Source organism: Oncorhynchus keta, chromosome 35, assembly GCF_023373465.1.
Source record: "Oncorhynchus keta strain PuntledgeMale-10-30-2019 chromosome 35, Oket_V2, whole genome shotgun sequence".
In the NCBI taxonomy this organism is placed as follows: Eukaryota; Metazoa; Chordata; class Actinopteri; order Salmoniformes; family Salmonidae; genus Oncorhynchus; species Oncorhynchus keta.
The window spans coordinates 4052383-4073965 of NC_068455.1; the positions used below are offsets into that span (position 1 = coordinate 4052383).

General features: G+C 48.1%; 1 protein-coding gene across 35 annotated transcripts in view; it reads left to right on the plus strand.

Moving 5' to 3' along the window:
• znf106a (zinc finger protein 106a) overlaps positions 1–21583 on the plus strand; it is a 43133-nt gene that overhangs the window by 3739 nt on the left and 17811 nt on the right. For 34 of the 35 annotated variants that reach the window (XM_052496041.1, XM_052496044.1, XM_052496043.1 and 31 more), the window contains exons 2-8: positions 8497–11511; positions 13098–13654; positions 14504–14658; positions 16253–16313; positions 16530–16871; positions 16964–17804; positions 21473–21522. In XM_052496041.1, the coding sequence (XP_052352001.1) occupies positions 8497–11511; positions 13098–13654; positions 14504–14658; positions 16253–16313; positions 16530–16871; positions 16964–17804; positions 21473–21522 (5021 nt within the window). The remainder of the gene's footprint in view (positions 1–8496; positions 11512–13097; positions 13655–14503; positions 14659–16252; positions 16314–16529; positions 16872–16963; positions 17805–21472; positions 21523–21583) is intronic. The other variant, XM_052496075.1, reaches the window with a different exon arrangement.

Below are 21583 nucleotides of genomic sequence, written 5' to 3' on the forward strand. Positions count from 1 at the left end.
AGTGGGAATCCATCCTCTCACTGTCCTCATGTATAGGAGTGGGAATCCATCCTCTCACTGGCCTCATGTATAGGAGTGGGAATCCATCCTCTCACTGGCCTCATGTATAGGAGTGGGAATCCGTCCTCTCACTGTCCTCATGTATAGGAGTGGGAATCCATCCTCTCACTGTCCTCATGTATAGGAGTGGGAATCCATCCTCTCACTGGCCTCATGTATAGGAGTGGGAATCCATCCTCATGTATAGGAGTGGGAATCCATCCTCTCACTGTCCTCATGTATAGGAGTGGGAATCCGTCCTCTCACTGGCCTCATGTATAGGAGTGGGAATCCATCCTCTCACTGTCCTCATGTATAGGAGTGGGAATCCATCCTCTCACTGGCCTCATGTATAGGAGTGGGACACCATCCTCTCACTGGCCTCGTATAGGAGTGGGAATCCATCCTCTCACTGTCCTCATGTATAGGAGTGGGAATCCGTCCTCTCACTGTCCTCATGTATAGGAGTGGGAATCCATCCTCTCACTGTCCTCATGTATAGGAGTGGGAATCCATCCTCTCACTGGCCTCATGTATAGGAGTGGGAATCCATCCTCATGTATAGGAGTGGGAATCCATCCTCTCACTGTCCTCATGTATAGGAGTGGGAATCCGTCCTCTCACTGGCCTCATGTATAGGAGTGGGAATCCATCCTCTCACTGTCCTCATGTATAGGAGTGGGAATCCATCCTCTCACTGTCCTCATGTATAGGAGTGGGAATCCATCCTCTCACTGGCCTCATGTATAGGAGTGGGACACCATCCTCTCACTGTCCTCATGTATAGGAGTGGGACACCATCCTCTCACTGTCCTCATGTATAGGAGTGAGACACCATCCTCTCACTGTCCTCATGTATAGGAGTGGGAATCCATCCTCTCACTGTCCTCATGTATAGGAGTGAGACACCATCTTCTCACTGTTCTCATATATAGGAGTGGGAATCCATCCTCTCACTGGCCTCATGTATAGGATTGGAACATATATAGTTGGTTTTGGGGCATCTCAACTTAGTAATGGATGATAATGATATCTGATTATAAAGATATTGATGTGATCATTTTCAATATTGATAATATTGATAGATAATAATAGCACTGAATGCTACCTATAAGAATGTATGCTGTGTCACTCAGTATCTGCATTGCACCAGAAACTCTGCAGCCAGGATCACGGTCTGCCAGGATCACGGTCTGCCAGGATCACGGGCTGCCAGGATCACGGGCTGCCAGGATCACGGGCTGCCAGGATCACTGGCTTAATATTTCTGAAGAGAGGTCTGAGTCACAGATAGTGGTGGTAGGATGTTCAGTTGGAAAACACACCAGCCTTCCATTGACCTTTGACCTGTTTATCTGACCTACATGTTATTGACCTTTGACCTGTATATCTGTCCTAAATATTATGTGGCACAGTTTCCACATAGCATTGAAAGACTAAGCCGTAGGCCAGGGATCATCAACTTAATTCTTGAGCGGCTGGTGGGGGGGTTCCGGAACATAATTACAAAAAAGCCTAATTAGTCAACTGCAAATCGACAGCGAGAATCCCAAACAGATATAATATTTGACTAAAACATCATTTCATATCTTGCTTACGTTTGTATATGATCACGTGTGTCTCTTAATTATCAAATCAAATGTATTTATATAGCCCTTCGTACATCAGCTGATATCTCAAAGTGCTGTACAGAAACCCAGCCTAAAACCCCAAACAGCAAGCAATGAAGGTGTAGAAGCACGGTGGCTAGGAAAAACTCTCTAGAAAGGACGAAACCTAGGAAGAAACCTAGAGAGGAACCAGGCTATGAGGGGGTGACCAGTCCTCTTCTGGCTGTGCCGGGTGGAGATTATAACAGAACATGGCCAAGATGTTCAAATGTTCATAGATGACCAGCAGGGTCAGATAATAATAATCACAGTGGTTGTCGAGGGTGCAGCAAGTCAGCACCTCAGGAGTAAATGTCAGTTGGCTTTTCATAGCCGATCATTGACAGTATCTCTACCTCTCCTGCTGTCTCTAGAGAGGAGTTGAAAACAGCAGGTCCGGTGAACAGGTCAGGGTTCCATAGCCGCAGGCAGAACAGTTGAAACTGGAGCAGCAGCACGGCCAGGTGGACTGGGGACAGCCAGGAGTCATCAGGCCAGCTTAAGAGTGTCATTAAGAGTATCTCTACCACACACCACAAGTTAATTATGTGTGTGAATACTCAGGAAACACATTTCCAAAATTCAAATCACTTGGAGCCGGTTTCCTGGTGTTTCTAGTCTTCTTTACATTTTGTTTTGGCTCAGAAAACTAAAATAAAACCACCCGTGGGCCAAAATCGGGCCGGGGGCCACCAGTTGGGAACCCTGCCCTATGTTAAAGGAAGCGCTTTCAGTGGAAACTGAGATGGGTCTTAAGATGGATGTCTGAGGCTTGTCCAACAAGAACAGTAGTGTGTGTGTGTGTGTGTGTGTGTGTGTGTGTGTGTGTGTGTGTGTGTGTGTGTGTGTGTGTGTGTCACCAGCAGCAGAGGGCTTGCAGCTGTCCCTGTCCCCGTGTCATATGACAGACCTTATGCCCGGGCCGCAGACCTCGTGGAGTTTTAACACTCTGGGCAGGAGCCTGTCCCAAATGCCACGTTATTCTTTATAGTGCACTGGAACCTGGGCAAAGGAAGTAGGGTGCTGTTTGGAATTCAACCCCAGGGGCACAAGGAGGGCCGTGCCAAAACTCAGCAGACCACTGGGGGAAATAGATATTGTTGCTAGGCAGACTTTCAAATGTCACGATTTGTATGGTTACATGCACGCAATAATGTTTTTGGTGTGTAGTCAGATTAATAGATTAGTTTGTTGTGTGTAGTCAGATTAATAGAATATTTTGTTGTGTCTAGTCAGATTAATAGAATAGTTTGTTGTGTGTAGTCAGATTAATAGAATAGTTTGTTGTGTGTAGTCAGATTAATAGAATAGTTTGTGGTGTGTAGTCAGATTAATAGAATAGTTTGTGGTGTGCAGTCAGATTAATAGAATAGTTTGTGGTGTGCAGTCAGATTAATAGAATAGTTTGTGGTTTGTAGTCAGATTAATAGAATAGTTTGTGGTTTGTAGTCAGATTAATAGAATAGTTTGTGGTGTGTAGTCAGATTAATAGAATAGTTTGTGTTGTGTCGTCAGATTAATAGAATATTTTGTGTGTAGTCAGATTAATAGAATATTTTGTGTGTAGTCAGATTAATAGATTAGTTTGTTGTGTGTAGTCAGATTAATAGAATATTTTGTTGTGTCTAGTCAAATAAATGAGTAGCTTGTGGTGTGTAGTTATATCATGAAGGCTCCGTAGACTAGGTCTATGAAGGATGATACAGTAGGTTATATCATGAAGGCTCCGTAGACTAGGTCTATGAAGGATGATACAGTAGGTTATATCATGAAGGCTCCGTAGACTAGGTCTATGAAGGATGTTACAGTAGGTTATATCATGAAGGCTCCGTAGACTAGGTCTATGAAGGATGTTACAGTAGGTTATATCATGAAGGCTCCGTAGACTAGGTCTATGAAGGATGTTACAGTAGGTTATATCATGAAGGCTCCGTAGACTAGGTCTATGAAGGATGATACAGTAGGTTATATCATGAAGGCTCCGTAGACTCGGTCTATGAAGGATGTTAGTCGGTTATATCATGAAGGCTCCGTAGACTAGGTCTATGAAGGATGTTACAGTAGGTTATATATGAAGGCTGTTACAGTAGGTTATATCGTGAAGGCTCCGTAGATTAGGTTTATGAAGGATGGTACAGTAGGTTATATCGTGAAGATTCCATAGACTAGGTCTATGAAGGATGGTACAGTAGGTTATATCATGAAGGCTCCGTAGACTAGGTCTATGAAGGATGTTACAGTAGGTTATATCATGAAGGCTCCGTAGACTAGGTCTATGAAGGATGTTACAGTAGGTTATATCATGAAGGCTCCGTAGACTAGGTCTATGAAGGATGTTACAGTAGGTTATATCATGAAGGCTCCATAGACTAGGTCTATGAAGGATGTTACAGTAGGTTATATATGAAGGCTGTTACAGTAGGTTATATCATGAAGGCTCCGTAGACTAGGTCTATGATGGATGTTACAGTAGGTTATATCATGAAGGCTCCGTAGACTAGGTCTATGAAGGATGATACAGTAGGTTATATCGTGAAGCCTCCGTAGACTAGGTCTATGAAGGATGTTACAGTAGGTTATATATGAAGGCTCCGTAGACTAGGTCTACGAAGGATGGTACAGTCGGTTATATCATGAAGGCTCCGTAGACTAGGTCTATGAAGGATGGTACAGTCGGTTATATCATGAAGGCTCCGTAGACTAGGTCTATGAAGGATGGTACAGTCGGTTATATCATGAAGGCTCCGTAGACTAGGTCTATGAAGGATGGTACAGTCGGTTATATCATGAAGGCTCCGTAGACTAGGTCTATGAAGGATGGTACAGTAGGTTATATCATGAAGGCTCCGTAGACGAGGTCTATGAAGGATGGTACTGTCGGTTATATCATGAAGGCTCCGTAGACTAGGTCTATGAAGGATGGTACAGTAGGTTATATCATGAAGGCTCCGTAGACTAGGTCTATGAAGGATGTTACAGTAGGTTATATATGAAGGCTGTTACAGTAGGTTATATCAGGAAGGCTCCATAGACTAGGTCTATGAAGGATGGTACAGTCGGTTATATCATGAAGGCTCCGTAGACTAGGTCTATGTAGGATGGTACAGTAGGTTATATCATGAAGGCTCCGTAGACGAGGTCTATGAAGGATGGTACAGTCGGTTATATCATGAAGGCTCCGTAGACGAGGTCTATGAAGGATGGTACAGTAGGTTATATCATGAAGGCTCCGTAGACTAGGTCTATGAAGGATGGTACAGTCGGTTATATCATGAAGGCTCCGTAGACTAGGTCTATGAAGGCTGTTACAGTAGGTTATATATGAAGACTGTTACAGTAGGTTATATCATGAAGGCTCCGTAGACTAGGTCTATGAAGGATGGTACAGTCGGTTATATCATGAAGGCTCCGTAGACTAGGTCTATGAAGGATGGTACAGTCGGTTATATCATGAAGGCTCCGTAGACTAGGTCTATGAAGGATGGTACAGTCGGTTATATCATGAAGGCTCCGTAGACTAGGTCTATGAAGGATGGTACAGTCGGTTATATCATGAAGGCTCCGTAGACTAGGTCTATGAAGGATGGTACAGTAGGTTATATCATGAAGGCTCCGTGAGACGAGGTCTATGAAGGATGGTACTGTCGGTTATATCATGAAGGCTCCGTAGACTAGGTCTATGAAGGCGTTACAGTAGGTTATATCAGGAAGGCTCCATAGACTAGGTCTATGAAGGATGTTACAGTAGGTTATATATGAAGGATGGTACAGTAGGTTATATCATGAAGGCTCCGTAGACGAGGTCTATGAAGGATGGTACAGTCGGTTATATCATGAAGGCTCCGTAGACGAGGTCTATGAAGGATGGTACAGTAGGTTATATCATGAAGGCTCCGTAGACTAGGTCTATGAAGGATGGTACAGTCGGTAACATCATGAAGGCTCCGTAGACTAGGTCTATGAAGGATGGTACAGTAGGTTATATCATGAAGGCTCCGTAGACTAGGTCTATGAAGGCTGTTACAGTAGGTTATATATGAAGACTGTTACAGTAGGTTATATCATGAAGGCTCCGTAGACTAGGTCTATGAAGGATCTTACAGTAGGTTATATCATGAAGGCTCCGTAGACTAGGTCTATGAAGGATGTTACAGTAGGTTATATCATGAAGGCTCCGTAGACTAGGTCTATGAAGGATGGTACAGTAGGTTATATCATGAAGGCTCCGTGTAGACTCGGTCTATGAAGGATGTTAGTCGGTTATATCATGAAGGCTCCGTAGACTAGGTCTATGAAGGATGGTACAGTAGGTTATATCATGAAGGCTCCGTAGACTAGGTCTATGAAGGATGTTACAGTAGGTTATATCATGAAGGCTCCGTAGACTAGGTCTATGAAGGATGGTACAGTAGGTTATATCATGAAGGCTGTTGGAGTAAGTTATATCGTGAAGGCTCCATAGACTAGGTCTATGAAGGATGTTAGTAGGTTATATCATGAAGGCTCCGTAGACTAGGTCTATGAAGGATGTTACAGTAGGTTATATCAGGAAGGCTCCATAGACTAGGTCTATGAAGGATGTTAGTCGGTTATATCGTGAAGGCTCCATAGACTAGGTCTATGAAGGATAGTACAGTCGGCTATATCGTGGAGGCTCCATAGACTAGGTCTATGAAGGATGTTAGTAGGTTATATCATGAAGGCTCCGTAGACTAGGTCTATGAAGGATGTTACAGTAGGTTATATATGAAGGCTGTTACAGTAGGTTATATCAGGAAGGCTCCATAGACTAGGTCTATGAAGGATGTTAGTCGGTTATATCGTGAAGGCTCCATAGACTAGGTCTATGAAGGATGGTACAGTCGGTTATATCATGAAGGCTCCGTAGACTAGGTCTATGAAGGATGGTACAGTAGGTTATATCATGAAGGCTCCATAGACTAGGTCTATGAAGGATGGTACAGTAGGTTATATCATGAAGGCTCCGTAGACAAGGTCTATGAAGGATGGTACAGTCGGTTATATCATGAAGGCTCCGTAGACTAGGTCTATGAAGGATCTTACAGTAGGTTATATCATGAAGGCTCCGTAGACTAGGTCTATGATGGATGTTACAGTAGGTTATATATGAAGGCTGTTACAGTAGGTTATATCATATGAAGGCTCCGTAGACTAGGTCTATGAAGGATCTTACAGTAGGTTATATCATGAAAGCTCCGTAGACTAGGTCTATGAAGGCTGTTACAGTAGGTTATATCATGAAGGCTCCGTAGACTAGGTCTATGAAGGATGTTACAGTAGGTTATATCATGAAGGCTCCGTAGACTCGGTCTATGAAGGATGTTAGTCGGTTATATCATGAAGGCTCCGTAGACTAGGGCTATGAAGGATGGTACAGTAGGTTATATCATGAAGGCTCCGTAGACTAGGTCTATGAAGGATGGTACAGTAGGTTATATCATGAAGGCTCCGTAGACTAGGTCTATGAAGGATGTTACAGTAGTTTATATATGAAGGCTGTTACAGTAGGTTATATCATGAAGGCTCCGTAGACTAGGTCTATGAAGGATGTTACAGTAGGTTATATATGAAGGCTGTTACAGTAGGTTATATCAGGAAGGCGCCATAGACTAGGTCTATGAAGGATTTTAGTCGGTTATATCATGAAGGCTCCATAGACTAGGTCTATGAAGGATGGTACAGTAGGTTATATATGAAGGATGTTAGTAGGTTATATCATGAAGGCTCCGTAGACTAGGTCTATGAAGGATGTTACAGTAGGTTATATATGAAGGCTGTTACAGTAGGTTATATCAGGAAGGCTCCATAGACTAGGTCTATGAAGGATGTTAGTCGGTTATATCGTGAAGGCTCCATAGACTAGGTCTATGAAGGATGGTACAGTCGGTTATATCATGAAGGCTCCGTAGACTAGGTCTATGAAGGATGGTACAGTAGGTTATATCATGAAGGCTCCGTAGACGAGGTCTATGAAGGATGGTACTGTCGGTTATATCATGAAGGCTCCGTAGACTAGGTCTATGAAGGATGTTACAGTAGGTTATATCATGAAGGCTCCATAGACTAGGTCTATGAAGGATGTTACAGTCGGTTATATCGTGAAGGCTCCGTAGACTAGGTCTATGAAGTATGGTACAGTAGGTTATATCGTGAAGGCTCCGTAGACTAGGTCTATGAAGGATGTTACAGTAGGTTATATATGAAGGCTGTTACAGTAGGTTATATATGAAGGCTCCGTAGACTAGGTCTATGAAGGATGTTACAGTCGGTTATATCGTGAAGGCTCCGTAGATTAGGTCTATGAAGGATGGTACAGTAGGTTATATCGTGAAGGCTCCGTAGACTAGGTCTATGAAGGATGTTACAGTAGGTTATATATGAAGGCTGTTACAGTAGGTTATATATGAAGGCTCCGTAGACTAGGTCTACGAAGGATGGTACAGTCGGTTATATCATGAAGGCTCCGTAGACTAGGTCTATGAAGGATGGTACAGTCGGTTATATCATGAAGGCTCCGTAGACTACGTCTATGAAGGATGGTACAGTCGGTTATATCATGAAGGCTCCGTAGACTACGTCTATGAAGGATGGTACAGTCGGTTATATCATGAAGGCTCCGTAGACTAGGTCTATGAAGGATGGTACAGTCGGTTATATCATGAAGGCTCCGTAGACTAGGGCTGATTTCAGGACAGACGGTAGAACTGCAGTGTTAAAAGTGCACGCCAGTCAGATGAACGGGAGCTGTGAGTGGTTTTGACACGTGTGTTTTCTCTCATGTCTCCAGGAGGGAGGAGGAGGCTGCAGCAAAGCGTGCCAGAGAGGAGGCGGCGCAGAGGAGAGAGGAAGAGGAGAGTAGGAAGCGGCAGCAACAGATCCAGAAGTGGAGTGACGCACGGCAGTACTTCTGCCAGAAGGGGGCGTTGTGGGACTGGAGATACCCCAACAAAACCCCTCCAACACCACCACCACCACCACCTCGAAAATGCAAGGGGCCCGCCTGGCAGGAGCAGGGGGGCTGGGACTGCAGTTCTACCCCCGCCGGGTGTCGAGGTCCCTGGGAGACCCAGGAGGACATCAGGTTCAACTGGTACGACAGGAAACAGGGCCGCAGTGCCACCTGGCACGCCCAGGAACCACCCAACGTCTACAAGTGGAGCGCCGGACAGAGAGGCAGTGGCAGCCTGCACAGCAGGGAGGGAACCAATAAGAGATGGCAGCAGGAGGAGTATCTCCATCCCCCAGCACAGCAGCAGAGCGGAGGGAGGGAACCCTGGCAGCAGAACAGCGGAGGAGGAGGTGCTACCGGTCTATACGGCAGCAGCAGAGGGGGTCACGGACTTCATGGTGTGCTCGCTGACCGTGTCATGACGGAAGCGCCGAGCAGCACGGAGTCTCTTCACAGGATGGACTTCACCAGCGACCAGCTGGATCCGGTCGGGTCCTTCGACCAGCTACACAGATACGCTCACTTAGAACCGCAGGATGACTGCCGGAAGGGTGGACACCAGAACACGGCCCGGGAAGGGCCAGCCGGTGGAGCAGAACACGATCGTAAAAGTGGCACGGGCCCCAAGGCGTTCGGTACTAATCCTAAACTCGACAAGGCCTGTCGCTGGTCCCCTTATCCGTCCCATAAGGAGACTCACCCCTCAGAGAAGCACCCAAAGGGTCCTCCTCCTCCACCAACCTTCCAGACCCCCCAGACCCCCTTGGGCCCCTTGGACCAGGGCAGCGATGTGGATCCGAGGCCCAGACGCGACATGATGCTGGACCTTCACCGCTCCTCGGGTCTGAAGCCGACTCAGTCCAGACAGGACCTGCGAGCAGCAGGCCAGCAGAGAGCAGCCCAGCAGCAGAGGTCTCCTGATCATAGTGTAGAAGGGAGGGAACCCAGGAAGCTTAGAGACCTCTCTACAAGGATCAGTAGCAGTGATAACAGCAATAGTTTGAGGACAGACAGACAAACCTCCTCTTCCTCTGGGTCCACCTCCACCAGACGGAGGGCAGCTAAACCATCAGAGTGCCTTGAGAAAGGCCTGTCCTCCTCTTCGACTACCAGCCTCAAGACCCACCTGGGTAGGGCCTCTAGCCCCACCCTCAACCTAACTTCCAGCCCCAAGACCCACCTCAGTAGGGCCTCTAGCCCCACCCTCAACCTAACTTCCAGCCCCAAGACCCACCTCAGTAGGGCCTCCAGCCCCAGCCCCACCCTAACTTCCAGCCCCAAGACCCACCTCAGTAGGGCCTCCAGCCCCACCCTCAACCTGACTTCCAGCCCCAAGACCCACCTCAGTAGGGCCTCCAGCCCCACCCTGACTTCCAGCCCCAAGACCCACCTCAGTAGGGCCTCCAGCCCCACCCTCAACCTGACTTCCAGCCCCAAGACCCACCTCAGTAGGGCCTCCAGCCCCACCCTCAATCTAATCCCCAGCCCCAAGACCCACCTCAGTAGGGCCTCCAGCCCTAGCCCCTCTACCACCCCCAGGACCCAGCTGAGCCGAGCCTCCAGCCAGGACTCGGACCAGCCTAGGTTGTCCAGACACAGAAGCCAGGATTTGGGGAGGAGGCAGGGATCAAAATCCCCCCAGCAGGACCAGGAGCAGCTGCTGACCGAGATGCTGAGGAGAGCCAAGGAGACACTGCTAGACAAGAGGATCTCCGTGGAGCTGTCTGCTGTTAACAACAGGACCGAGGGACAGAAGGCAGTGTCCAACGACCATAGGATGGAGAAAAAGGAGAGGAAGATGGTGCTACACATCGAGGAACAACAACCGGTGGAGAGCTCTGCTGGCGTTACGGTCGCAGACGACAACAGACAGAAGAGAGGGAAGTCGTCTAGACAGACCAGAGCTAGCAGCAGAGCTACGAACCCAGCTGAGGACTTAGCTAGCAGCAGAGCTACGAACCCAGCTGAGGGCAGAGCTAGCAGCAGAGCTAACCCAGCTGAGGGCAGAGCTAGCAGCCGAGCTAACCCAGCTGAGGACAGAGCTAGCAGCCGAGCTAACCCAGCTGAGGACAGAGCTAGCAGCCGAGCTAACCCAGCTGAGGACAGAGCTAGCAGCCGAGCTAACCCAGCTGAGGACAGAGCTAGCAGCAGAGCTAACCCAGCTGAGGACAGAGCTAGCAGCAGAGCTAACCCAGCTGAGGACAGAGCTAGCAGCAGAGCTAACCCAGCTGAGGACAGAGCTAGCAGCAGAGCTAATCCAGCTGAGGACAGAGCTGCTGCTACTGAGCCTTTAGAGACCATGATGGAGTTTGTGACGTCTCCCTCAGACAACCACCTGTCTGTTCAGTCTGTCCAGGTCAGCACTTCCACAATGGAGTCCCCAGAAGGGGCTGTGCTCTCTCTCTCTCCCAGGGAGGAGGCGGTGGTGGAGAGGGAGGAGGCGAGGGGCCTGGTGGCTGGAGAGGAGGCCATGGAAGTAGCAGACGCAGGGCTATGGTCAGACAGTGACCCCTTGAGAACCATCGATCCTAACCTTGACCTCCACACGACCTCTGACCCCTCCCCAGGCTCCACCCAGACCAAACCCACCCTGCCCCTCGGCCTAAAGAGGGACCTCACCCGACACATCGGCTCCAAGACCAAGAGCGGCAGCCACGAGCCTAATCTGAACATAGCCCGGCGGATCAGGAACGTGAGCGGGACGAGGAGAGGGGACACGGAGAAGGATATGGGGCTGAAGCCAACGTTAAGACAGCTCATCAGTTCGTCGGGGTCACGACGCTGTGTCAACTGGGACCAGGTGTACCAGGAAGTCCACAGGAAGAAGCAGCAGCAGGGGAAAGGCATGCCCAGGTGAGCGGTCGTCTGGAGAATTACCTGCAGCATCTCGGTGTGGTTCTGAGTTCTGCTCTAGGATCAGTTTGGCCTTTTTAGATAGTAATATACACTGAGCTCTTTCCATGACGTAGACTGACCAGGTGAATCCAGGTGAAATGTATGATCCCTTGTTGATGTCACTTGTTAAATCCACTTCAAATCAGTGTAGATGAAGGGGAGGAGACATGTAGATGAAGGGGAGGAGACATGTAGATGAAGGGGAGGAGACATGTAGATGAAGGGGAGGAGACATGTAGATGAAGGGGAGGAGACATGTAGATGAAGGGGAGGAGACATGTAGATGAAGGGGAGGAGACATGTAGATGAAGGGGAGGAGACATGTAGATGAAGGGGAGGAGACATGTAGATGAAGGGGAGGAGACATGTAGATGAAGGGGAGGAGACATGTAGATGAAGGGGAGGAGACAGGTTGAAGTAGGCTTTTTGAACCTTGAGACAATTGAGACATGGATTGTGTCTGTGTGTCACTCAGAGGGTGAAAGGACAAGACAAAATATTTGTGCCTTTGAACGGGGTATGGTAGTAGGTGCCAGGGCGCACCGGTTTGTGTCAAGAACTGCAACGCTGCTGGGTTTTTCACACTCAACAGTTTCCTGTGTATCAAGAATGGTCCGCCACCCAAAGGACATCCAGACATCTTGACACGACTGTGGGAAGCATTGGAGTCAACATGGGGCCAGAACCCCTGTGGAACGGTTTCGACACCTTGTAGAGTCCATGCCCCGACACATTCAGGCTGTTCTGAGGGGAACTCAATACTAGGAAGGTGTTCCTAATGATTGGTATAGTAATTATAGAGATAAAGGGGTACCTGATCCGAGATTAGCTCTGCTATTCTGATGCTTGGTACGTTGGACTAGTAACCGGAAGGTTGCAAGTTCAAACCCCCGAGCTGACAAGCTACAAATCTGTCGTTCTGCCCCCTGAACAGGCAGTTTAACCCACTGTTCCTAGGCCGTCATTGAAAATAAGAATTTGTTCTTAACTGACTTGCCTCGTTAAATAAAAGGTTAAATCAATTTTAAAAATCAGGCAAGACCACAAACAGACCACCACTATTCTTAACTCAGTACCTAACAGTGGTGTGCAGAACGACATCGCGGAAAGCAGACTACCGGGTTCCCCTCCTAACAGTCCATCCTGCCTGGTACTGGCTGGTGGTGTAGCGGTGTGGGTAATGTTATTCCTGGCACACGTTAAGTCCCCTTGAAACCAATGTGTTCCATGCCTCGAATAATTCTGGATGTTCTGGAGGCAAATGGTGGAGTCGGAGCCGGTACTAGATGGTGTACCTAATAAACTGGCCACTGAGTGTACAGCCCCTTGCCTCTTTTAACAGTAGGCTAGGTGCCAGTCTGTCTCATCTCTTATGGAATCCATAATGCCCCCAAAAATAGTTTGGCTTGACAATGACAAAAGCACTTAGAGAGATCTGGGACCTTTTTTAAAAGTACATGTGTCCTGTCAATCATGTTAAATGTATATGGAGTTGGTGGTAATGGATGACAGAACATGAGATGTATCCTGTCTCGTCTTATCAGGTTTGGAATCGAGATGGTGTCCTGTGACCAGGAGGGGGAAGACGTTCCTCTGGCCGAGGGGTTTCAGTGGGAGACCCTCTTCGGCCTCGGAGACTCTGGACCCGCCTTCGTCCCAGTGACTACTCGCAAACGCAGCCTCTCGGAGAGTAGCGTGGCTCCAGACCGCTCGACCGCCAACCTCTCCTCTCTCTTCGGGGGTCAGACCCCTGGTCAGGCGATGCCAGGAGAGAGGGCACCCGGAGATGGGGCTGGAAGGGAAGTGAGATGCAGCTCAGACCAGCAAAGCTCCTCGTCCTTCAGAGACCCCCAGCAGCCTAAAGTGGAGGCGACACCGTGTGAAGACGGAGCACAGAGAGAAGTACAGGGGCCACTACCGGAGGGGCCCCCAGGGGTCGAGCCGAGACCTGACTCCGTGATAGGGGACAGCAGCTCGGGGACGGAGCAGAACGACACGCAGGGAGCCAGGATGAAACGACGTGCAGCTGGGGACATTGCATGTCCTGAGATCCCTCATTCAGAGAGGAAGAGTAAAAGAATGAAGGTCAAGTCCAAAAAAGGTGAACATCCTGTTACTGTAGTAACTGTTACTATGGTAAACCCTCTAGGACAACAGGACACCAGGGGAACATCCTGTTACTATAGTAACTGTTACTGTAGTAACTCCTCTAGGACAGCAGGACACTGGTGAACATCCTGTTACTATAGTAACTGTTACTGTAGTAACTCCTCTAGGACAACAGGACACTGGTGAACATCCTGTTACTGTAGTAACTGTTACTATGGTAACCCCTCGAGGACAACAGGACACCAGGGGAACATCCTGTTACTATAGTAACTGTTACTGTAGTAACTCCTCTAGGACAGCAGGACACTGGTGAACATCCTGTTACTGTAGTAACTGTTACTATAGTAACTCCTCTAGGACAACAGGACACTGGTGAACATCCTGTTACTGTAGTAACTGTTACTGTAGTAACTCCTCTAGGACAGCAGGACACTGGTGAACATCCTGTTACTGTAGTAACTGTTACTATAGTAACCCTTCTAGGACAGCAGGACACTGGTGAACATCCTGTTACTGTAGTAACTGTTACTGTAGTAACTGTTACTGTAGTAACCCCTCTAGGACAGCAGGACACTGGTGAACATCCTGTTACTGTAGTAACTGTTACTATAGTAACCCTTCTAGGACAGCAGGACACTGGTGAACATGCTGTTACTGTAGTAACTGTTACTATAGTAACCCTTCTAGGACAGCAGGACACTGGTGAACATGCTGTTACTGTAGTAACTGTTACTGTAGTAACTGTGTCTATAATACTAGATGTGATGCTGTCTGAGATGGTCACTGTTCAGGCCAGGTATTCGTTTGTCACTCACTAAGCCATAATTTTATTGTCCTTCAGAGCGTCTACAGGTGGACCATCTCCTTGCTGTGTCTCTGAGAGAGGAGGATCTGAGCCGGTCTCTACAAGGGGTCGACAACAGCCTGATCCAGGCCAGGGCTGCTCTACAGGCTGCCTACATGGAGGTCCAGCGCCTCCTAGTGGTCAAACAGCAGGTACTACACCTCCCAGCCTACACTGGTCCTGTCAGATTACATTCATTTCAGTTCAAATGTGACATTCTTAATTCCAACCAGGAAGTCCTTGTCACTGTGTGTCCCCCATCATGTGGTATGAGCTGTTGGGGACAACCAGGAAGTCCTTGTCACTGTGTGTCCCCCATCATGTGGTATGAGCTGTTGGGGACAACCAGGAAGTCCTTGTCACTGTGTGTCCCCCATCATGTGGTGTGAGCTGTTGGGGACAACCAGGAAGTCCTTGTCACTGTGTGTCCCCCATCATGTGGTGTGAGCTGTTGGGGACAACCAGGAAGTCCTTGTCACTGTGTGTCCCCCATCATGTGGTATGAGCTGTTGGGGACAACCAGGAAGTCCTTGTCACTGTGTGTCCCCCATCATGTGGTATGAGCTGTTGGGGACAACCAGGAAGTCCTTGTCACTGTGTGTCCCCCATCATGTGGTATGAGCTGTTGGGGACAACCAGGAAGTCCTCGTCACTGTGTGTCCCCCATCATGTGGTGTGAGCTGTTGGGGACAACCAGGAAGTCCTTGTCACTGTGTGTCCCCCATCATGTGGTATGAGCTGTTGGGGACAACCAGGAAGTCCTTGTCACTGTGTGTCCCCCATCATGTGGTATGAGCTGTTGGGGACAACCAGGAAGTCCTTGTCACTGTGTGTCCCCCATCATGTGGTGTGAGCTGTTGGGGACAACCAGGAAGTCCTTGTCACTGTGTGTCCCCCATCATGTGGTGTGAGCTGTTGGGGACAACCAGGAAGTCCTTGTCACTGTGTGTCCCCCATCATGTGGTATGAGCTGTTGGGGACAACCAGGAAGTCCTTGTCACTGTGTGTCCCCCATCATGTGGTGTGAGCTGTTGGGGACAACCAGGAAGTCCTCGTCACTGTGTGTCCCCCATCATGTGGTGTGAGCTGTTGGGGACAACCAGGAAGTCCTTGTCACTGTGTGTCCCCCATCATGTGGTATGAGCTGTTGGGGACAACCAGGAAGTCCTTGTCACTGTGTGTCCCCCATCATGTGGTGTGAGCTGTTGGGGACAACCAGGAAGTCCTTGTCACTGTGTGTCCCCCATCATGTGGTATGAGCTGTTGGGGACAACCAGGAAGTCCTTGTCACTGTGTGTCCCCCATCATGTGGTATGAGCTGTTGGGGACAACCAGGAAGTCCTCGTCACTGTGTGTCCCCCATCATGTGGTATGAGCTGTTGGGGACAACCAGGAAGTCCTTGTCACTGTGTGTCCCCCATCATGTGGTGTGAGCTGTTGGGGACAACCAGGAAGTCCTTGTCACTGTGTGTCCCCCATCATGTGGTGTGAGCTGTTGGGGACAACCAGGAAGTCCTTGTCACTGTGTGTCCCCCATCATGTGGTATGAGCTGTTGGGGACAACCAGGAAGTCCTTGTCACTGTGTGTCCCCCATCATGTGGTAAAGGAAAGAGGAAGGTACAGCTGTAGAACCCCAGACAGAAATGACCCAGAAGTCCACGATGACAACATGATAATAAGGGGACTTAACCCATCCAAACGTCTTGGGCCTCTGACATCATGTTTTTGTTTTGATGGTCTCTCAGGTTTCCATGGAGATGAGTACTCTCAGAAGGAAGCGTATCGAGTTGCTCCAGGGGATACAAGGTAAACCAAGGCTGTGAACTGATGATTTTGTGTCAACTAAATGAGCTCTCTCTCTCTCTCTTTTTTTTTTTTTGTTAATAAGTCTGGTGTGGATGTGACATCTTGTCTCATCTGAAATATGGGTAACTTGTTATAAGCATGTCTGGACCTTTTTTTGTAATGTCTTAAAATACGGCTTTTAACATGTTCTGTTTTGACTCTTGGTGTGTGTCTCAGGTGGTGTTGAGAGCCTTTCCCTGCCCAGAGTGAAGAGCTGTGAAGAGGAGATGCCTTTAGAGATGCCCCCGTCCCTGCTCTCGCCTCTAACAGAACCCCCTGTCGCCAGTCCCAACCAGGTTCCCCTCTACCTCCCTCCCTGCTCCACGCCCCCCTCCCTGTCCCCTAGCCACCAGACCCACCCCCAGCCTATCACGCGGTCAGTAGTTATCAAGCAGGAGCCCCTGTCCCCTGGTAGGGTGACCACTAAGACGGAGGACGCGGAGAGTGCAGTGACCGTCCACCACGGCTCTCGCAGCACCACGTCAGAGCCCACGCCCATCCCTACAGCCCCTCACGCAGGTACGGCCTGTCACCACACACACACTGGTAAACATTCACTCAGAAATGGCCTGAATTTAATCTGCCGTTTCTCTCGTTCTCTCTTTTCTTAGATTGTGCCACCAGCTGCCAACCGGTCCGAGGGAGGAAGTCTGAGCGTCACAGAGTCCGCAGAGAGCTCTCTCAAGAGGGCAGCAGTCTACCCGTAGGAGCATGTGTAGAATGGAAGGACCCCTCGGCAGGTTCACCAGGCCCGGTCCAGTCAGGAGAGAGGGGTGTTCAGGTTACCACAGCAGACAGGGGTAACTTCAAGCCCCACCCAGCCCCACTGTCAGGCCCATCCAGCCGCAAGAGCTCGAGAGCTGGGATCCAGGACCTAGAAACCTCCCCCGTCCTTCCTCTGTCCCTCGCCCCGTCCAACGCGCCGCCTCAGGCGGAGGTGAAGACCATAAAGCGCGTGAGGAAGTTGAAGAAGAAGAGGGTGCTGAGGAAGGCCAAGGGGGAGGAGCAACAGCTTGACAACAGCGACACAGAACTGGAGGCGGAGACTACCTTCTCCCGACCCGTCAGACTCATCGGAACCCGCAGGAAACGCAACGGCGGATGCCGTCCCCAGGTCACCACATCCTCCTCCACGTCCAGCCCGCCCGGAACATCAGAGGACAGGGGAGAGCGTCCAGGACCACCGGGGTCTCCAGCCACGACGAGACCCGAGGAGAGGCAGGAGGACTCCGACTCCTCTCTGGAGATGGTCGTGCTCCCCCAGGCAGCTCCAGGTGAGGTGGTCACCATTGACACCTCGGGTCCAGAGGATGGAGACATGGATATCTGCCCCCGGCCACAGCCCGCTGTCTCACCCCCAGCCCCAGACACACTGAAGACGGAGCCCCAGAAGCTGGCCTGCAATGAGGTGACCTCCACAAGCGAGATGGATGGTAGCTCCGTAGGCAAGAGGTGAGAGTGATATGTACAGGTCTGGACAGATATATTGGCATCTTGACACTTTTCTCAGATAATTCCCTATTTTTCTTCTAAAATAAGTTGAATTTTAAAATGATAATAAAAATGTGTTATTGTATTTTCAACATTTTCAGAAGCAATTTTATTTTTGGTGCCGCTAATCTAGTACTTGGTTAAACAAACTTTGGCTGAAATAACTGCAGACAAACGCTTCTTGTAGCCATCAGTGAGCTTGCTGCAACTTGGCACAATCTTCAGCATCACACTGCTCTAATGAAAACATTTTGCCTGGCATTCTGCTCATTTTTTTAATCTATGAAACATTTGATCTCCATTAGAGTTATAGAACTGTTAAGAGTGGACTGTGTATTGTAGACTTCACCCGTTGCCAAAGTTTTTTAATTTATTTTTTAAATGGTGTTGTTTAGAAGGAGTTCAAAGGTGAATTGAGTTATTGTACACGCCCACTTCACAGAGTAGGCGTTCCCAAATGGAAATATGCAAATACATGCTAGAACACGCCAATAGTATCTCACCCAGCTCTACCTCCTTGTTTGTTCTACCCACTATGATTCATTTTCTCCCATTAGAAACGACAGGCTGTGGTCTATCTTGGCTTAGTTAGAAAAAATCTTTGCTACCGTGCTCTGAGCACGCAAAACACACAGCAAGCTCATTGATGGTTTACAATAAGCTTTTGTCTCCAGTTATCTTGGCCAAAGGCTGTGCAAGTCCTCGCTCCGTGGTGCCAATAATTAGGTCTTAGCTCCGTGCTGCCAATAATTAGGTCCTCGCTCCGTGGTGCCAATAATTAGGTCCTCGCTCCGTGGTGCCAATAATTAGGTCCTCGCTCCGTGGTGCCAATAATTAGGTCCTCGCTCCGTGGTGCCAATAATTAGGTCCTAGCTCCGTGGTGCCAATAATTAGGTCCTAGCTCCGTGGTGCCAATAATTAGGTCCTAGCTCCGTGGTGCCAATAATTAGGTCCTCGCTCCGTGGTGCCAATAATTAGGTCCTCGCTCCGTGGTGCCAATAATTAGGTCCTCGCTCCGTGGTGCCAATAATTAGGTCCTCGCTCCGTGGTGCCAATAATTAGGTCCTCGCTCCGTGGTGCCAATAATTAGGTCCTCGCTCCGTGGTGCCAATAATTAGGTCCTCGCTCCGTGGTGCCAATAATTAGGTCCTCGCTCCGTGGTGCCAATAATTAGGTCCTCGCTCCGTGGTGCCAATAATTAGGTCCTCGCTCCGTGGTGCCAATAATTAGGTCCTCGCTCCGTGGTGCCAATAATTAGGTCCTCGCTCCGTGGTGCCAATAATTAGGTCCTCGCTCCGTGGTGCCAATAATTAGGTCCTCGCTCCGTGGTGCCAATAATTAGGTCCTCGCTCCGTGGTGCCAATAATTAGGTCCTCGCTCCGTGGTGCCAATAATTAGGTCCTCGCTCCGTGGTGCCAATAATTAGGTCCTCGCTCCGTGGTGCCAATAATTAGGTCCTCGCTCCGTGGTGCCAATAATTAGGTCCTCGCTCCGTGGTGCCAATAATTAGGTCCTCGCTCCGTGGTGCCAATAATTAGGTCCTCGCTCCGTGGTGCCAATAATTAGGTCCTCGCTCCGTGGTGCCAATAATTAGGTCCTCGCTCCGTGGTGCCAATATTTAGGTCCTCGCTCCGTGGTGCCAATATTTAGGTCCTCGCTCCGTGGTGCCAATATTTAGGTCCTCGCTCCGTGGTGCCAATAATTAGGTCCTCGCTCCGTGGTGCCAATAATTAGGTCCTCGCTCCGTGGTGCCAATATTTAGGTCCTCGCTCCGTGGTGCCAATAATTAGGTCCTCGCTCCGTGGTGCCAATAATTTGGTCCTCGTCCGTGGCTGCCAATAATGGTGCCAATGCCAATAATTAGGTCCTCGCTCCGTGGTGCCAATAATTAGGTCCTCGCTCCGTGGTGCCAATAATTAGGTCCTCGCTCCGTGGTGCCAATATTTAGGTCCTCGCTCCGTGGTGCCAATAATTAGGTCCTCGCTCCGTGGTGCCAATATTTAGGTCCTCGCTCCGTGGTGCCAATAATTAGGTCCATGCCATTTGTCTTTATTTTCTACATTTTAAAATTCTTAACTTAAGTTTATTCGAAAATAAAATTGCTTCTACGACGTTGAAAATCCAGTAACAAGATGTGGAGAACAAAATGTTTTTTTGAAAAATGTCTTGTCTATTTGAGAAGAAATAGGAAGTGATTTCTGAAAAGTGCCAGGATGTTGATGTATTTGTCTGGAACCTAGTAGGGCTGTTTTGACTGTAACTCTTATGCTTGTAACAGTATTATAGTTGACAGGAGGTTTTGGTGATCCACAGTTAACTAACAAAGGCTTCCGCTCATTTTAGTTGATCTGAGCATAAGTTAAAAGGCTATAGGTTAGGTTAAAAGGCTATACGTTAGGTTAAAGGTTAAAAGGCTATAGGTTAGGCTATAGGTTAGGCTATAGGTTAGGCTATAGGTTAAAAGGCTAAAGGCTATAGATTAGGCTAAAAGGCTATAGATTAGGCTATAGGCTAAAAGGCTATAGATTAGGCTATAGGCTAAAAGGCTATAGATTAGGCTATAGGCTAAAAGGCTATAGATTAGACTATAGGCTAAAAGGCTATAGATTAGACTATAGGCTAAAAGGCTATAGATTAGGCTATAGGCTAAAAGGCTATAGATTAGGCTATAGGCTAAAAGGCTATAGATTAGGCTATAGGCTAAAAGGCTATAGATTAGACTATAGGCTAAAAGGCTATAGATTAGACTATAGGCTAAAAGGCTATAGATTAGACTATAGGCTAAAAGGCTATAGATTAGGCTATAGGCTAAAAGGCTATAGATTAGGCTATAGGCTAAAAGGCTATAGATTAGGCTATAGGCTAAAAGGCTATAGATTAGGCTATAGGCTAAAAGGCTATAGATTAGGCTATAGGCTAAAAGGCTATAGATTAGGCTATAGGCTAAAAGGCTATAGATTAGGCTATAGGCTAAAAGGCTATAGATTAGGCTATAGGCTAAAAGGCTATAGATTAGGCTATAGGCTAAAAGGCTATAGATTAGACTATAGGCTAAAAGGCTATAGATTAGACTATAGGCTAAAAGGCTATAGATTAGACTATAGGCTAAAAGGCTATAGATTAGGCTAAAAGGCTATAGATTAGGCTATAGGCTATAGATTAGGCTATAGGCTAAAGGGCTATAGATTAGGCTATAGGCTAAAAGGCTATAGATTAGGCTATAGGCTAAAAGGCTATAGATTAGGCTATAGGCTAAAAGGCTATAGATTAGGCTATAGGCTAAAAGGCTATAGATTAGGCTATAGGCTAAAAGGCTATAGATTAGGCTATAGGCTAAAAGGCTATAGGTTAAAAGGCTATAGGCTAAAAGGCTATAGGCTAAAAGGCTATAGATTAGACTATAGGCTAAAAGGCTATAGATTAGGCTATAGGCTAAAAGGCTATAGATTAGGCTATAGGCTAAAAGGCTATAGATTACGCTATAGGCTAAAAGGCTATAGATTAGGCTATAGGCTATAGATTAGACTATAGGCTAAAAGGCTATAGGTTAAAAGGCTAAAAGGCTATAGATTAAAAGGCTCTGTTTCTCATTCTTGACGTGTCTGTCCTGTCTGCTCCTCCTCCTACAGTGAAGTCCAGCTTCCCCCGACATCTGTCAGGCTGTCCAAGACTTCCTCAGGTAGGTCACATGATCTTACATGCTCAGGTGGGATAGGCTAGATCCAGACACTTTCACCAGA